This window comes from Cloeon dipterum, chromosome 3 (assembly GCF_949628265.1).
Source record: "Cloeon dipterum chromosome 3, ieCloDipt1.1, whole genome shotgun sequence".
NCBI lineage: Eukaryota > Metazoa > Arthropoda > Insecta > Ephemeroptera > Baetidae > Cloeon > Cloeon dipterum.
Window position 1 is genome coordinate 21,273,500 of NC_088788.1, and position 18,652 is coordinate 21,292,151.

Consider the following 18,652-nt stretch of genomic DNA (forward strand, 5'->3'; position numbering starts at 1 on the left):
CATGGCGTGGCCCAAGAAAATTCAGAATTTTTAAAGTTTCCTTTAATTTTATTTTTTAAATTAGTAGAATAAGGTTTGGACAAAAAAGCGCTTATATTTATTTATCTAGACTATCGTTGAGATGCCAAAAAAATAAAGCAATATTTTTATGAAGGGTAGAAAATCTGCAAAAACATTGAACATAATTTATTTTCATCCTGAAACTTAAGTTTGGTAGAATATTTTTTGTTTGTTTTTGTTAACAAAGAGAAAGAAGGAGTGTGAAAATAATCCTCTTAAACAAAGTGAAAAGTTTTGTTCGCATTAAATATAAAAAAATAAAGCCCTCTCTGATGAAAATTTAAACCAGAGCACTCATTAAGATTTATCAAGGCCCGCCAAGCTGGCTGGGGCTTTCAGTTCGAGATTAACCGTACCATGTTTGCCGAGCACTGCTGGAACAATACATTAACACCATCGTTGCCACAGAGTGTTTCACGCTCATGATTCGGTCGTGAAAAGCAGATTGGTCCGGCTGATGGTGTGGATTTTTCTCGGCTTGAGGATGGAGCAGGATTCGTTTTTCAATTTGCCTCTCCTTTCTGTCGTTTTCTGGTTTTTCCGGCACAGACGGGCAGATAAAGCGGGAGACTCGCTGTTAATCCCGGCGCCAAGCGTTTGCATCCCTCCAGCAAAACTTTGTTGTTTTGATTTGGAACTTGCGACGTGGCCTGGGTCATAATTCATAATTTATTTACACGTTGGAAAGATTTCTCTGCGTGCATTCGCCTGTTGGACGCAGTGTGTCAGAAACACGTGCTGAAAGTGAAATATTTACTCGCTAGCCCAAGTGACACCCGGTGTCACTCCGAGAAATATTTATGGCGAGTGGCGAGAGGGTGGAAATTTATTTATGCGGATTTAACATTTGACTTTCATGCTTGCTTAGCTTACTGCACATGAGTTGAAAATTATTATTGCACAGTATGTAAAAATATTTAAAATTAAATCAAACTAAAAATGAATGAATTTTTAATAAACTGGCAGTTTTTTCAATTTCGTACAAGTATATTTATCTACTTGCAACTTAATCTATCCATCTTACTTAAAAAATAAATGAATAAATTAAAATTTCATCAATTTTTTCATTACACAAATTAGTTTTAAGCATTTATTACTGTGTGCGATACAAGAAGTTTTTAAATAAATTTTGAGTTTCATTCGGCTCACAAATCGATTATAACAACAGTTACATGAAATAATCACTTCCAATTTGCCAGAGTAACATGGAGATAATGTAAACACCTGTAAAAATTATACATTTTTTGTTGATGATAAAGTAAGCCTGAATAAAATTCATCTTGTGTTCCGGCCAGCACTAGTGATGTGCTAATAGAGTTGTCCAATCCCCGAGTGTGACTACGGCGTCGCAAAGGCATCCTCGCAATTCAAAATCAGCAGCAGACCAGAGACGGGGGAACTTCACTCGGAGCTAATTTCAACTCGTCATGCTAATAAATATCATCTCCAGCGCGCGCTAACAACTTGTTTGGCGCGCGAATTCATTTGCTCGAGTGGCTCTCAAGGCGTGCCAAATTGAATTTTCCGAATTTTCGCAGCTCCATTCGCCGAGGAGGAGGAAATTTAGAAGTTCGCCAAAAACAATGGCTATTTGTTTCACACGCCAATCGAGCAGGCAAATAAATTATTCGCTGATTGTTGAGTGAAATCGAATATTTGGCTCGCGGCTGCGATTAGTCTCTTTTGTTCTCCGCAATATATTTCAATGGAATGGGACAAACGGAAATTAAATTCACTCCGCCCTTGTTTTTCCTCATCCGCAAAAAGGGTTTAATCGCATCTTGTCGCGCCGGCTGCATATCCTCCTGTCGTGCAGGAGCAAAGTAAGCAAATGCAGTGCCAGGCTGGGGCGAGAATGATTGATGCACACGCGTTTCAGCTTGTTGCGCGTCCGTCGTGATTGATGGTGTGCTGCTGTGCGAATTCTTTTGCGGTCTTTTTGTCACGCCTCCGCCTTTTGGCCTCTCTTACTCGATATTAGCGCCATAAATTTGCATATTCATCGCGTACCCAATTTGCAGTCAGCCATAATTTCCGCATTTAGCAGCTGCCCGCAGCAATGAGATTGGTGCGCACGTTAATTTTGTATTACTCCCCCCTTATTTGTTTATTCAGCGCTGAATAACGGAGCGGCGGAATAATTTATTCAAAGCGCGGCCCATTTGCATTTTATGTGGCAAATAAATTCGGCGCTTTTGGCCACATCAGAGGCATTCCAAGCATGGTATTTTGAGAATTTTTAATTTCATCATAGTTATGATTTCAATTTTAATGTTAATGTTGGCACAGTGCAAATAAATTAGGTTAGTGAATACATGTACCCTTTTACTAAATTCCATGTTTGCTGGAATAAATACAATTTAAGGTTCAGTTTCGAAAGAATTTTAAAAACTTGGTTACTTTTTTTTAGACAAACCTCTCTTTGACTTTTTTCAAATGTTAGGTATTAGATAGGTTATTGTAAAGCTGAAATCATATATATGTGATCATATCTTTTCATGTAAAATGTTGCTTTAGTGAGAAGATTAAAACATGTCATTTTGGGATTTTGGGTTTGTGAATTTTTGTAAGAGGGAGTATTTTTTGCAGGGGCGAGGGCGAGTGGCAGGTTTTGCTGGGAGATTCTGTCATACATTTTCTTTTTTATCTTGGCAATGAGTGCTTTTGATAGTTTTAAATGACCATGCAGGAATTCAAAATCATCTGCAGGTAAAAATTGATATCCGAGGAGCCAAAACCATTGTTGTCCAGTACAATAACGTGTAAGATCTTATATTTATCTTCCATTGAAAGAATCCTGCTTGTAAATCTGCAATAATTTATCTTATATATTAGCCAAAATATTGATTTTTAAGCGCTCTCGTCTACGATGAACTGGACATTAGGTTTCCAACGCATAGCACATACACACTCAAATAAAATTGATGTTTTGATCGAATTCGGCAGCCACACTTTCGTAGCATGCCTGCATTTTCCATCGAGGGCAGATGGCATTTTCGGCTGCTGCGATCGGCGAGCCCACGAAACACAACTCAAACACGTCGGCTTATACATATTATTGCAAGGCAAGGGCGGCGAGGCGAATTGCAATGCAGGGCACGTATGAAAAAAGCAAACAAAGTTAGACCCAGCAATCCATAGAGAAGGACAGATAAAGGTGAGAGATGTGTGTTTCGCTTCGAATTCCGTCCGGAGTTGTATACAGCTCTCGCCTTCTTATTTCCAGCTTTAACGTTTTTTCCCTGCCAGGCGCGCGCGTCTTGAGATAAAATGTCACTCACGTCTCGCGCGAGCGGTAGATGAATTACACCGGCAGCCTGTGCCGCTGCTTTGAGCACTCTGGCTGCGTCTGCTCACACACAACCAACGATACCATAAAGTAATTTATGGTCGCAAAGACTTAAAACTTTGCGGCAGCTTAGACGACAGGAATTAGTCTTTGCCGGGGCAATATGGCGCTTCTGACATCGCTGGATGGCATCGGCATCACTGACATGCGACGCTGGCAACGTCTTTGCGGGCCAACAGGTTCAAAGAGTTGATCAAAACGTGCTTGCTCCAGAGCCGTGTGGCGAAGGCGGCCTTGTTTTGCCGCTCTGATTGCTCAATTACCGACTTTAAGGACGCGGAAAATCGAAGAGTACGGAGTGCAACCGGAGCGGAAACCTGATACGCACCACACATTTCTCGGTCCGAAATGCTTTCGAGAGAGAGGACGCCCGTTTGGCCTGTCTGAATTTTAATTTGTTGCGTTTTTAATGCTTTATCCGTCCGGGGGAAATGGTCAGTAGAGTGGAAGTTTCCCTCTTTGGGGAGGATGTTCTATCTCAAGGGTCAGAATGCAACATTGCAAAAGATTTTGGCAGGGTTATGCATCATATTGTATGCATGAGGGAGCAGTTCCAAATTTAATCCACTGAAAACTTAAGTTTCTCTTCATGAAGGATGATGTGTGTTCCTTACAGTGTCATAGATAAAATCTCTAAGCAATGTACAAATCTTTAAAAGTGAATTCATGCTGTTAATAAGAATGTTAATTTTGGTCAAATTCGAATATTTTTTAACAATTACAAAATCATTTGCTACCCATATATTAAGTCACAAATTTTAGGTTGTTTTATCAACAATTAAAGAATCTTTATAGAATGGCTTGAAGCTGATCAACTTTACTTTTTCCAACCAATTTTCATACGAATTAAACTACATTTTTAAGGGACGATTTTAAAACATTTTTTGACTTAACATAAATTATTAAAGATCAATTCTGATGGCTTCCATTCGACGATCTGGATTTTCTTAAACGAAATTAAATTAACCATTGGGGGAATTCTATTAAATGCCATTGCTATATTCCAAGCAAGTTAAACAACTGACTATGAACTGAAAGAGAACCATTCAAAATTTGCAAAAACATATTATATCAATATCAATATGAAAAATAAAGCAATTTAAACGATCAAACACTAGAAAGCCACAAATTCCAACTCAAACATATCGAATAAATTGGAAAGGACGTAACAACGAGAAAATTGTTGATTCACTCTAAAATTTTGATCAGTTTGTGTTGAAAAAACTTGATGCTCCAAATAATTCTACTAGTACATTTCCTTAAAAATGCCAATAAAATTTTAAAAAAGGCAATCCTCCCTGAATAGCGTTATTGGTGCTCAATAGGTGCCTTTTAGTGAATCGGATGCAGAGAAAAATATAAACAAAAACAATTAGATTTCCAACCTAAAGTTTGCCATCCTCATCTTTCATCTTTCAATTTAACATTAAGAGCTACAAAATGGCGTTCCTTTTAATAAATGTTTCCTCTTCGAGAAAAACTAGCAGCTAATGAATCTAATATACCTTTCCAAGCTCAAACTATTACTTTTTAACGAGAGTATAGCGCGGTCAGCTCTTTCGCACATATCCTGCTTAGCTGAGCATTAAACCGAATTTAAAGCTGAACCCATTCCACCGGAGCACGGCACGAACAGATAAGATCAAAGCCCTTCATGCAGGTGTGCAGTGCAGGGCTTTCAGCCCGCCGGTTAGCTCGGGGGCGGCCCACCCCCTTGAGGCGAGGCCACAACTTGAAACTTCCGAGTGGGCAACGCGCGGCCGCTCGGCTTATTTATATCTTCACCGCACACTCACCCCGACGCACTAACAAACATTTTCGCTCCCAAGTGGTCGGCGTGAATTAATGAAAGAGCGGTCCGGCAGCATTAATTAAGCGCCGCTTAATGGCCACAATCGCTGCCACGTTCATGGCTGGCGGAAAAAAACACCCGTTAGACCGGCCGTGCGGGGGGTGGCGGGGGCGAGGGTTGTCACGCACGGAATGACACTATGTTCGCTGCCGGCCATCGCTTGCTTTAAAATTTAATTGCTCTTGCACTCGCTATGATTTATTTACGGAGCGTCGCGTTTTCAGCAGCCGGCAATAATTGACTCGGAAAAATGTGGCACGTTCCATTAGCCATGCGAGTTTTCCCGGGCTGTGTGGTGTGATGAAACAGTGCGACTCACTCTAACACGACTCGCGTAATTTGCATTTTGAACAAGCCCCTTCCGCGGGCCTTTTGCATTTCCACCGAGTGGGGCGACACGCAACCGGGCGCTTCGTGAAGAATGACACACGCGGATTCTTCTTTGGAACGGAATTCATACGGTGAGGGGCGTGGAAAATCACGGAATTCCCATTTTAGTAAAGGTATTTGACGTGAAGTCGGAGCTATTGTATTCTTCCCTTTCTTTACTATAAAATATTTTAATCTTTATAAAGAAAAAGAGGAACATTTTGTGCACCCGATGTGTCTACATGACATATTCTATTGTTCTAAGGTAAAAATGCTCACCAGACATTGGAAATGATTCAATATTTTTGTAATTGTTTTTAATACTTTTTTACTCCGAATCCGAATGACTCAAGTTAATTTTCTGTTTAAGCGTATTGCAGTTAATTCATCAAATTAATGACCTATCGGGGAAAAGGGTCAGAAAAAGCTTGAATTCAGGTAAAATAATGCGATTAGACTCTTCTAATGAGATACTTTTTACAATGAAAAGTCATGGACTTTATATTTATGACGTAAATATTAATGATTTCGAATTGCATTAAATATTTGAAAATAAGATGTTTTCTCTTGGATGAGTAAAATTGTGATTGTATCACCTTTTGGAATATATATTATGATAAAAAAATCCATAGGTTTTTATTTTTGCCTTATGTATTTTGACTATTTTCATTATATTTGAACTGATATGTGAATTAACTTCTATAATTTAATATAAGATAGGCTAATCAATCAAGAAGTTTTGATTTTTATGTGTATACACGTGAAAGAATCAACGTTTTCTAACTTAAGCTTTTGAATGACGCCTTTGCATTTCCAGGAAATTAAATTTCTTTCTGCAGCCACATGATTGATACAACTTCCTTTTCATCAGAGCAAATTTTTAATAAAGTCGCTCGGTGCAGTTCGAGCAGAAAAATTCGCAGCTACCAAAGAAATGCTGGATAAATCAATGTAGCGGCACAATGGAGGGAGAGAGCACGTTAATGAATATTTTTATCAGAGCAACAGCGCGCGCCGGGGATGTGTTTCGCTGGGAAAACAATGGGCCGCGCGCACGGTAGGCGAGACAATGGCATTTTGTTGCCGGGAAAAGAGCAAAGCGGGAAATGAAATCCGCCACTCTAGCTCTCGCAGAGGCGAAAATACATACACATACACGCCCAAACGCTCGGTGTATGTGTGCATGTTGCGGCCATTCAATTTGAAATCCATACAACGCGGCTCAAAAGATGAAAGACCGCATCGATTCGCCTCTTTTTTCTGAAAGCTTCTTGCTTTTATTCCTTTGTGCTCAACAGCAAGAGCGTCCCTTGTTTCTTTTTTACTCCCGTTTCGTCCTCCCCGGTCGAGGGACGTGGAACAAGGCAGTTTATTCGTTATTTCGAGATTTATTTATTCCGATGAAATTCAGCATTCAAGAATAATGTATCTTATTTACAATTGAGCTGAGAAGTTTTCTTAGAAAACAAGAGGTAGGGGTTAAAAAACTTCTGATTTTTTTGTGGCATTTGTGGGTATAATTTTTTTAACTGCAATAAGTAACGTAGAAATAATGCACACGCAGCGTTAAAAGGAAAATGACAAAACTAAAGCAACTTTTCTAGCATTAAGAGTAAGAAAACTGAGGAAGGTATTATTTTGGAAACAAATATTGAAAAATTAGTGAAGGCCATAAGAATAATTTGTAGTTAGATTGATGAAAACCTAATCATTTTCAATGTTAAACCGCATAAACCATACAACAATTATTTTGTTACATTAAAAAAATATTATTGACTTTTTGAATCCCTGAAAATATGCATTGAATTTATTAATTGTCAGTTACAATTTTTTATACTTTATTGTAGAGCCTCTGCTCAGCAAATCAATGAGCTCACCGGGTCCCAATAATACCACTAAGTGGATAACTTGAGGTCTGAGGAGCTTGGGCCCTATGTGGTCATCTTTTAACCACCCCGCACCGAGGTCTTTGATTGAAACGCCAATCATTTGTCCCTAAAGCCGCTGGAAAGGTGTGAAAACCAGCTAGTGGCGAGTCGGCGCTGGTGTGCCTTCCAGCCCGTAGAACTGTTTGAGTGTTTCGAGTCACTTCCACTAACCACTTTTTGCAGTCTCTGACATAGGATCCTCAAAATGCTCAAATATCTCCCATTGCCTTGACAATCCTGAGAATACCTTAACAATGCAAGCCAATGCAGTTTTTTTCTTTAGCTGATAGCTTCTATTAATTAACTTTTTGGAACTCTACTTTTCACGTCCCCATCAGGCCCTGGCTGAGAGTATTTTGTGTTGTGCGGAGGAGGCATCATTCCATTTGATTACACGTGGCATAGCACGCCAAAGACACAGAAAAACAGGCGCGGCGAAGGGGGAAAAGAGGCGATCATCGCAGTTTTCCCTGCCGTTTTGTCTTCTTCGCTGGATAACATGGCTACTGGCCAAATTCCGATTATTTTGAGCGCTTTGCAGCAATAATATTTTATTTGCTCCCTCGACGGCACGATAAATCGCGGCATCACGAGCAGACTGCACACGCCTTTTTGTGGTGAATACAGTGTTAGCCGAATAGTTGGCCGGTCGCGACAAATAGGAAAACAAAGAAGCGCCGGATATTTATATCAGACGCGAGTCTTATTTTTCTCCGAGCAGCGGACGCAAAAAGAGATTTATTTGGCTTTTGGCATTTGTCTCCTCGCAACGGGGTTGCAAACTAATGATTCATTTCAACCACTGTTTTATTGCAACCCGGGACACTGAATAGCCTCATTCATTGCAGGTTGATGATTAAAAGTTTCCCATAGGCAATCATTCACCGCTAGCACGTTGTTCTTTCTTTTTGGCTTGTTTGCATTCGGTCGAGTGTGATTAAAGGAAATGTAGGCCACACTGCAGCTCTAATTGCTGTCCTGTTGCATCACAGATTTTTAACAACAGCAACTTGTGCAGCACCTGTGACAGGACGATATTAAAAATATGATATTTGACAGTGAATAGTACATACAAGGCGTGAATTCATAATGATTCTAGAAGCACATCTGTTGTTTATTACCAAACGAATATTTTTGTTGATTTGTTCCTGTTATTAGAGCTATTTCCTAATTCTGATAACGGCAAAATTTTCTTTAAAGAACTAATATTGTATTCACACAAGCGGAATACTGCTCACAATATTGTTAATGTTTAATGTTTTTCCACAAAGAATGAAACTTAATGCGAATTCTTTTGTATGTTTACATCATATTTGTTTATAATCTAATATATATGAAACCCAATAGAATGGACACTAGTCAGAAATATTTAAATGAAAAAATTATATTTTTGTATCATTTTAAACAAAAAATGTATTAAATACATATTTTTATTAAAAAGTTGCAATATTTTGCGCAAACTAAATTATTCAGTAAAAATACATTTTTAATTAAAAGCTATTGCAAATTTTAATAATAAAATAAATCACACCTAATTTTATTAACAAATTATAGTAAGTATTTTAAGACTATTATGCAACATTTAATTTTAAAATTTAACACTGTATATAAGAATAATTTTAAAGTCAACCTCAAAATTATTACATAACCGATTGTTTCGTGCTTTTAAGACGCAGATGAATGTGGCAGAAACTAAAAGTTGAGAATGTGAGTTGCTAATGTGTGCCTGCCGTTTGGAGCAGTCGACACAAGTGCTTTTACTCTCTAATCCATTCCACAACAAAGCAATTATTTGTCCTTTATGAATGCAACCAGTCGAGCGACGAGAGCCCGTGTGTGTGCAAATATCGCGCGTGGTGCAAAACGTCTATTAGGGCGAGGTACAGCAGCTCGCTTCGTTCGGCTGCCAACTCATTACTCGCTTGGCATTTGAGTCGGAACTCCCGAGGGGCCAGACGGAGGGCCAACTCCTGATAATTGGCCGGCCGGCGCACGGTCCGTCGACAAATTCGCCGCTTTTACGTTAGTCGAGTCGGGATCGGTGGACATGCGTCTAATCTCTGGTCCGAAATAAAAGGATCGCCGCCCACTGCGCGTCCTCGTGATCCATCACACCGAAAGAGCGGTGGATTTGCCTCCGTGCAATCGGACGCCGAGTCTCTAGGGCTGCTTTTCAAACATTTTGCGCTGGACTGAAGGATTAATCCGAATGGGAGCTTTCGACGATTGATCCAATCGGACAAATTCGCATTTCAAGCGGCTGAAAGAAATTCAGGCTGAAATAAATCTCTGCTAAATTATGAAGGGTATTTATTGGCTCGCCAAACCATCGCTATCGATTTCAAGTAATGAATTTATGCCGCTCGGGACGAATTAAATATTAGCGTAATTGCAGTCTCGGAAATCGAGGCAGAAACTTTTAGCAAGCAGAATTAACGACGGCTGCTTGCCAACACGCCGAGTTGGCTGCTCCGACGGGTAAATCAGCATTAGGTCACGTCGTAAATTCTGCTTATCCATCGACAGGTAACGTAATGTAATGGTCGCCGAGCAAGCCGGAACGGATCCGACCAGACTTTACGAGGCACCAAGAATTCCCCGGCGAGTCTTAAAACAAGCCTTTGTAATTAAATATTTCGCGCGTAACTAAATTACAGCCGTGCGGTACGTGAAGGTTCAAAGTTGGTGGAGTCTCTCGTTTTGTGTTTGATTGGGTCTGTGCGAACTTACCATTGGCGGATCTCTTTTTCCGAAACTGAAACAAACAACAAAGGGGATGATTAGTCATTCTGTTTACCGCAGAGTGGATATTGGTATTTACTGTGGCTTGCAGTTTTACGTGACGTTGAACACACTTAATCATCATTGAATGGTGCACAAAGCGATGTCGATGAAAACAGCCAAACCCAAACTTTTTGATATTAATAGCGGCTGTATAAATTCATTCCATGACAAAGCAAACCCCGTAAAATAAAATCAAAACGTTAATTGATTGTTGCGAGTATCATGACCTCTTTTTAAAATCCACTGTTTGCATCAAGTTAATTATAACATACTGAGTGATCAATAAAACATATTGGCCAACTGTTACAAACACGCTTATAATTGCTGTTGTGTAATTTTTGTTATACGTATCGTGTTTGCGACTTTTTAATGTTATCAATTGTGTATGAACTGTAGAGGAAGAATAAGCAGCAATAAAAAAAATATTGGTTAGTGTTTGACAGTATCTTGCTCCAGGAAGCACAAAAATTGGGCACGCAGTCTTGAATATTGTAGGACAGATTGATTCAACAGATTGCTCTTTTCACATTGTGGCGCCGTCTCGCCACTACTGTCCTAATAGTTTGCATTAAACCTGTGTCTCCAGGTAGCAGTAAAAAGGTGTGCGACAAGCAGTGCACCCTTACTGCACCTTCTCCCCACTGCACCTTTAGCCTCGCACGACAGCAGTTGCAACACAATGTTCTCTCTCCGGCTAGGATGAGTTTTCGTGCGAGAAACTTAGATTAAATACTAATAAGATCCGCACTACACTCACGGGGTAAGAATTATCTGATTGTATACTAATTGTTATTGTTTGAAATCGATATCTTCATGTTCAAATTATTTATTGTAAATGTGATTTTAACTATCCATGTAATTTCACAGTCTTGATTACTGATACCTCAACCACGATCCTAAATAAAGACGCATTTCTGTCACGGCTCCACGAACCCATATGACCGAAAATTATAAATTTTATTCATTTTCTAATACTCAAATAGCTGAATTAAAATGTTAATTATGTTCTCTACGGGTTGTATGTAATTTAATTTATAATTTATGATCATCAAAATACCCTGTCTGATGCTGCCCAAGTAATTAATAATTTTGAACAATCGATCACACACTGCTGCGACGGACGTTCGTTCTAGTATATTTATAAACTAACACGACTAACACAATAATCAGATTCATCAGAATGCTGTCCACTTTTACAGCTGCAACCACGTGCCCATAAAACTCTATATTGAGTGCTGCGAGGGAGGCATTTTAATCACCAGATAACGCGATCCAATGCATCACAACCACGTGTATTGATTGGGTTGATTAGAGCCAGCGGTGTGCACCTGATGAAATATGCAGCAAGCGAGTGAGAGCAAAATGATTCCCGTGCGGAAGCACACAATGGAACAGCTTTAACGGGTGCGTGAACTGTAATTCTATTGCAAATTTCTCTGCGTCGGCAGAACGAGCGCCAAACCTTTTGCCTGTTCAATCGAGTAGCAATGGGAATAAATACAGCTTCATGGAGACAAATATGGAGCGGTGGTGAATGATTCACGGTTGACCGAAAGGGGCCAAGAAAATCGAAAATAATGCACCATCCGAGTGGATTGGGGCGCAAGTTTTCACAATTTGGCATCCATTTTGCGCGCTTGGCCCGCACCGCGTTCTCTTTTGCGCGTCTTTATCTCGAAATTCAGGAGGTTAATCCTCTTTGCCTCGATGGAGGCGCGCACATTATATATTATGACGAAGAGGCACGCTCAGATTTAGAGCTTGGCTGGCCTCGGATGAAAGAAGAGGATTTGACTCCAGCGTCGAGAAATGAGACGAGAGCCCCTGCCTCAAGGTGCAATTTAATTTCGCGAGAAGAAAAACGACGGCTTTGCGCTTTTAATGCTACCTTTGCCCTGCTCTATCAGCAGGAAAGCCTTCAAAATAAAAGATTGGAAAACATGAGAGAGCGAAACTCTCATTTTTTTACGTGTATATAGAAAAACATTGCTATCCGCGTCGAACTTTTTGCTCTTGAAACATCCTGTGGAAGTCTAAGATGTAAATTAATTTTCGCCATCTAGCTTCTTGTCGCCAGTAACACGCTTACTAGACACAAGATGAGTGTCATCCACGTATATCAGTTGCAATTTATGTGAGCCAGCGTCTCGAGCCTCGAGCCGCACTATATATGTATATTGATCAACGTGCGTGCCATCATGCTCTGTATAAATTTTCCAGGGCAATATAGTACAAGTCGTTCTGCTGTCAAGCGAATGATTGAATATCTGCTGGAGGAAAAATGGAACACTTTTGCGAATGGCCGGAGCCGCAGCCACCTATTTTTATTTGATCGATCAAAAGCTGCGGCTGGAAATTCAGCTCCTCCGCTCCAGCAGTAATAATTGCGATGCAAACATTTTTGTTGACAACTCTCGGCGCAGGAAATAGAGAAGGGAAGTTCAAGCAGGGAGAAAGAGACGATTCATTGTGTTTATTTTTCTCATCAAGCCGAGACAGAGATCTTTGCTTTTCCACCCTACTGGTCTTTTTAATTGGATTTGCTATCGGCTTTCAAAGTGGCTGACGAGACGACAGTGATCCACACCACGGAAATTAATACCTTGGACGAATATTTGCGCAGCTCACGTCGGAAAATGGTTTTCAAATGAAGAAATCTCGACACGACAGTGTGCATTCAAAAGACGTTTCTATCGCCTCGAGAGATGAGGAAAAACGTCACAGATTCTAGATCAAACAGCATTTTATTTCAATCAGCGTTCTTGGTCTGGCAGAATCTGATCAAAATTATCAATACGTGCTGGAAAATAACAAATGCGGCCACCGCGAGAAGGCAGAGCGTCCCATACGTGCGCTGTTTCCTCGTTCCAGATGAGCTGCAGCACGGCTATATTTACCCTCGAGGAAAATACTCTCCGTATCACGTGCCGATCTCCTCTGCGAGCAGCTGCACTCGGATCGAGGGAAAAAAGTTGTTTGAGGTGAGTGCATTCATGCAGCGTCGTGGATTATTTTCGCTCTCGCGTCTCGCATCAGCCAGCCAAGGCAGCCTCGGCATGAAAAATGCAAACGTGCATTTCATTTGCATCCACAAGGGAGTGCTCAGCGCCGCGAATGCATATTGAACCTGCAGAAATGGGCTCATTTCCACGTCTCGCGCAGCAACACGTACTCAACATTCATATTTATTTACTGACTTCACTCATGGTAAATTCATTTACGATATGAGAATGCTTCTCAATTCTCCACCGATTTTCTGCTGAGTTATAAACGTTCTTGGCAAATGTTGGTGATTTTTCTGGAATCATTGATGGATATATTATGGAATTTTTAAGCTCGTAAATATTGTATCGTTTTGAACGGCCGATGGCTCAGAATCTTCTGCAGTATGTCGTTAAGTCCAGTTGATTCGGGAAAAACGAAAAAACAATATTTTAGGGTTCGGACCTTCAATAAATTTTTAGTTTCCCACTATTCCTAAAATAACGTTGGTGGTTGAGTTTCCACTGAAAAACTAGACGAAACAGGAATAATCATTACATATTTTCCTGTTTTTTACGCTTTTAGTTTCTCATTTTAACTCCAGTCGTGTTATTTTCTGTCAAAAGCCTTTCTTTCCATCGCTTTTTAGTTTTATACGTGTGCGAGTTAACTCGAAACGCTCATCAGCTTGCCATAGAATCTTTTGAGGAACAACAGGCCAGCTAAACTTTTCATCGAGCCACCTGCATTTTTCATTTGAGCCAACTGAAGAGAGAAAAAACAGAGAGGCGCCGCGTGGGTGCATGTGGCGAGTGCTGGGCAAATATTGACCTTGCCGCTCGTCGTGCTCCCACGAAACGACAAGGCCGCTCGAAATAATTGTGACCTCCTGCCCCACAGACAGACACGAGGGTGAGCGGGTCTGCTGTTCAATTTTCTGCTGCTGCTGCTCACGATAGATTGCGATGATCGATTTCAAGCCGCGGCTGGCAAGGTTGTCGCGATCGGAATTTCTTACAGCACTTTCACATTGTATTTTAGGGCCTGCATCCCGGCCAAGCTCTCGCGAAAGGCCAAAACTTTGCCGTTTGCACACGACTTTGCGACAGCATTGACATTTGAATTTACAATGAAGTGCATTTTTCTTTCGGCAAGAGCGCGAGGGAGCGACGACGGAGGGAAAGTTTACAAAGCCCGAGAGCCCGGAATCCGATTTGCAGCAGCAGTTTTGCACGCCGCTCCGACACGCTACTTTTTCCCTTGGCTGCCAGATCGCACACCGATTATTAATGAAACACCGCAGGTCGCGCGCGCGAGAGCAGGCATGAATGATGAATGAGACGAGACGAATTGAATATTCTGCGCGCCGCCTCGCGCCAAGCAACGCTTTTCTATTGATAATCCATAAACTTTTATCTCCGACATCACGTTTTTTGACGCACTATCTGCCTGAAATTTTCATAAACAAGCCCGGAATTTATGGTTATTAAAAAGGGAGGAGAGTGCGAGCCGCCGAGAAGCCATTTGCTCCGTCCCCGTATTTTCCGGGGAAAAGGTGCCCGCGTGTGATAATATCGACTGACTTTTACGCTCCCCTTGACTGTATGTACACGCCGTTTTTTTCCTGCGCAATGCCCCCGGTTGGCCTAGAAAGTGAATTATTCCGGCAGTAGGATACGTCAGCCGCAGGTTCTCTCCACGCCGCGAGTTGTGCAAGGAAAGAAATAACGAAAGAAAGAACTCATCTGCAGTCATGAAGACTTGATGCCATGCATCTTCAACTGCCACGTGGAAATCTGATGAGTGATATAAATTATGCTACAAGCAGCGCCTGCCGGTTGTGCAGGTTGCATAAATTTAAAATTCCTGCAAGAAGTGCTAGGTGAGGGTTGTCTATCAAAATTACGAGCGATCGAAAAGTAGTTTTGGGTAATTTTTAAACTCGATCGGTTGCTATAGAGGTTGTGAGATTGTTGGCTAATAAAATCATACAGAAACCACTCTTTGATATTTGTTTTGATAGCTCTCATTTGAATTTGAGCGCATTCGGTATTCTGTTCCAAAGCCTTGGCATGACAATAGCCATGGAATCTATTTTCGATCGTTATTTACTTTTGATTAGCACTTTTATCTTTAAATAGATTTAAAATATGATACCTGACGGAGATATTTCAGTAATTATGTAAATAATTAAATTAGCTTTTACTAACAAAATAACTTAAAGCACGACCATAGTAATAAAAAAACATGAAGCCATAGATGAACTGAATGATGTATTTGAGGAGTGATCAAAATGATAATTTACATTGTTCCCGTACTACAATTAGTACAATTTACAGTCTACCTTTTATGGTTTCTAAATGTACTGTATGTGTACCAGAAGCACTCAATATGCATGAAATATATCATGCACTAGGATAATTTGATTCATTACGCACCAGCACTATGCCGCTTATCGATTACAAGCTGCCTCGATGGCTGCAGTTGATTCAATTTCCAGTTTGCCGCCGTACGCATTAGTTGCAATATTTCATGCTGTCTGTCAGCCAACGCTAATTTATCCCCGAGCATTGAAAAGCGCACGGGGGTAATTCCAGACTCGCGAGCACCTTATTCGCCGTAATTTATTGACTGCTTGGGCGTTGTTGCAGCGGTGAATCAGCGATTATTCATACACCTTATACGCGCAGTGTGTACTGAGCACTGAGCCGCAAAAGTCCCATTTCGCGGGCGATTCGGCTTTACGAGTTTCCCTGCAAATGAGTGTCTACGGCTGTCTCTCGAGTGCCAAACTTTTTCAATTTGGTCTCGTTGAGCGCGAAACAACTGTCAGAGCGTAGTTTGCTCGTTGATTTGTCCGCCGTTTAGCACTGTGTGTGGAAATCTGCGCGCAATTAGGAAACGAGAACAAATGGGTCGCCGCAGAATAAGGCGACGCGACACGCTGAAGTTAATGGTCCTGGGAACCACTAGTATATGTGTCTCGTTGACTCGTTAGGGTTGTTTTGTTTAATTTTTGCCGGCTAGATGGAATGAAACTCGGGGGGAAAGTAAAACGAGAAAGCAGACACAGAAAAGATTTAATTTAATTCTTTTCGGCAAACTTTCATTTAAGTCAAAGCAATTGTTGCTATTTTGCTAAAAGGTTTCTGAATTTTTTTATCTAGTTCTGTGCATTAAAAGTCCCCAGAGGTTCACGATTTTCGTCATTGGAAAAAAAACAATTGGATTAATTTTTGAAAGAGAGGAAGAGAGAAACAAGACAAGTACATTTGAACCAGCAAATAGGCTTACTTAAAGTTAAAATCTATAGGTGATTTGGGATAATAATGACAAAAATCATGCATTTAAATTTCCTGGGGGATTTGTCAGGCGAAACATTTCATGGGCTGGAACATGTCGTCATTTTAGCGTTGGTGATTAATTAACCAAAATTCTCTCACTTATAAGAATGGAAGTAATAGTTAGCAGTTTTGCTTTTTAATAATAACCCTGGGTGACCGTCAATTTTTCATGTTTAAAATGTGGAAAGCTGACGAATTTTTTAAAAAACACAAACCGCATATATAAAATCAGTGAAAAGACCAGACTTAAGCTCTACTCGTAAAAAGCAGACCAAGCCAAATCCATTTGACAGAACAAAAAAGTGAGAGCGACTTTAATCACAAGGCCGGCTTGGTTGATCAACGAGAAAGCCCAGAAGAGTGCCCAGCTTTTGTCGTGCGCCGGAACAATCGGATTCAACAACTGCTTGTGACGTTCGCCACCAATGCCAAACAAATAATCCCGTCGCTGGAATTGTGGCATTATTTGTGTTCGTCGCGGTGTTGGGCGGACAGACTTCCCCGCTTTTCGCTCACAGGGGCCAACGAACGCGCAACTTCGCAACAAAACTTTTATGGCCAAACTTTTTGATTGTGTTTGTGCAGGCAATAATGCGTTGCTATTCGACTTTTCGGCTATTTTCGGATCGTAACTGTGGCGATACCCCATTGCGGTAATAATTAAGCCCTATAGTTCGTTTTGCACGGCCGTTGGTTAAACAATCCCGCTCTCTGAGTTCTCAAAAGACGTTCTCAAGTTGAATTTACTTGTCAGCAAGTTCCAATGTGGAGAACCCTTGAGTTTGGCTCCACTGGGGCTTGATCAGCGCTAGACAAGCGCCGAGGATGACGTGATTTGATTTTGGCGTCTTCTTCTCAAGTATGCTTCCAAGAGAGATGTCATAAATTGAATCATATCGTGGAAATGTGACGGTAATAATTTAAAAAGCAACAGCATGATGAATTTCTCGTCGTCCTCCAACGCACAAATAATGTGCATTCACAAATTAATATGCTCTATTGTGATCTCATTTAGCACGGCAAGTCGCTCACACGCTCGCAACAATACCCAATACTCGAGGGAACTAGCTAGCTGTACGGACGTTTATTTTCAATTGCAGAGGTAAATTGAGTGCACAACAGGACAGAATGGTGGGAAAATTGAATGTTCGCTGGCAGCTGCACCCGCTTTCGCTATCAAGCGTATACGTATGTGCTGTGTTTGTAGTTTTTCTGTTCCAGGCAATTCTACGCGTAGGTTCATGTCAACACGCGACTATAATTGGCACTGTGTGAGAGGGGAGCTGCAGCTGGATTACTTGTTTATACAGACAACTCACGCTTGATTAATTACTCGGGTTCATTACGGGTTTGAGGTGCAAGTCTTGACTTGCGGCCTTTTGTGCATTCACCCTCGCATTAATCAAATTAAAATTAGATATGCACCACTTAGGTTTGTTTCACCGAGGCTAGAAAGCAAAATTTTTGGCGAGCGGAGGTAGCCGCAATAAAAGCCAGCGGCATTTAGTCTCGAGTAGAGCAGGAAAATAAATTTCCATTTAACCACAAGAGCGGGGCCATAGCGCTAATGGCTTTTTGAGCTGCGAGTTGGAGTGAGAGAGAGTGAGTCGTGTTCGCGGTAGTGGCTGTAAAATTAATTTGGAGAATTGCAGAAACGTGCCATCAGCTTTAACAAGCGGTGCTCACCTCGGCCTGCGGTCAGCGGCCGAGTCAAAAGGGGCCTGCAACGCTCCAGCTTGCGTAAACAGAATCAAGCTTTGCATCCAAATGGCCCTGTGAGTCTGCCAACAACTGTGCACGTTCGCTTTTTGTTCTTGCCCAGCCGCTTCTTTTATTTTCGCAGGAGAGAAAGAGAGCCGAGAAGCGCTCAAAATGAAATTCAATTGCCTTGAAACACACGCGCCCGCGCAGCCAAAGGACCAGTATTTGCACAGGCAGAGGCCTTTTGAAGAAATGAAAAAGCCAGTCGCGCACGATTGTTGTT

The 18,652-nt window shown here is 41.1% G+C and overlaps 1 protein-coding gene across 1 annotated transcript in view; it reads right to left on the reverse strand.

The window, feature by feature from the left end:
* LOC135938585 (frequenin-2) overlaps positions 1-18,652 on the reverse strand; it is a 102,438-nt gene that overhangs the window by 36,773 nt on the left and 47,013 nt on the right. The window contains exon 2 of the mRNA XM_065482313.1: positions 10,289-10,313. Within this exon, the coding sequence (XP_065338385.1) occupies positions 10,289-10,313 (25 nt within the window). The remainder of the gene's footprint in view (positions 1-10,288; positions 10,314-18,652) is intronic.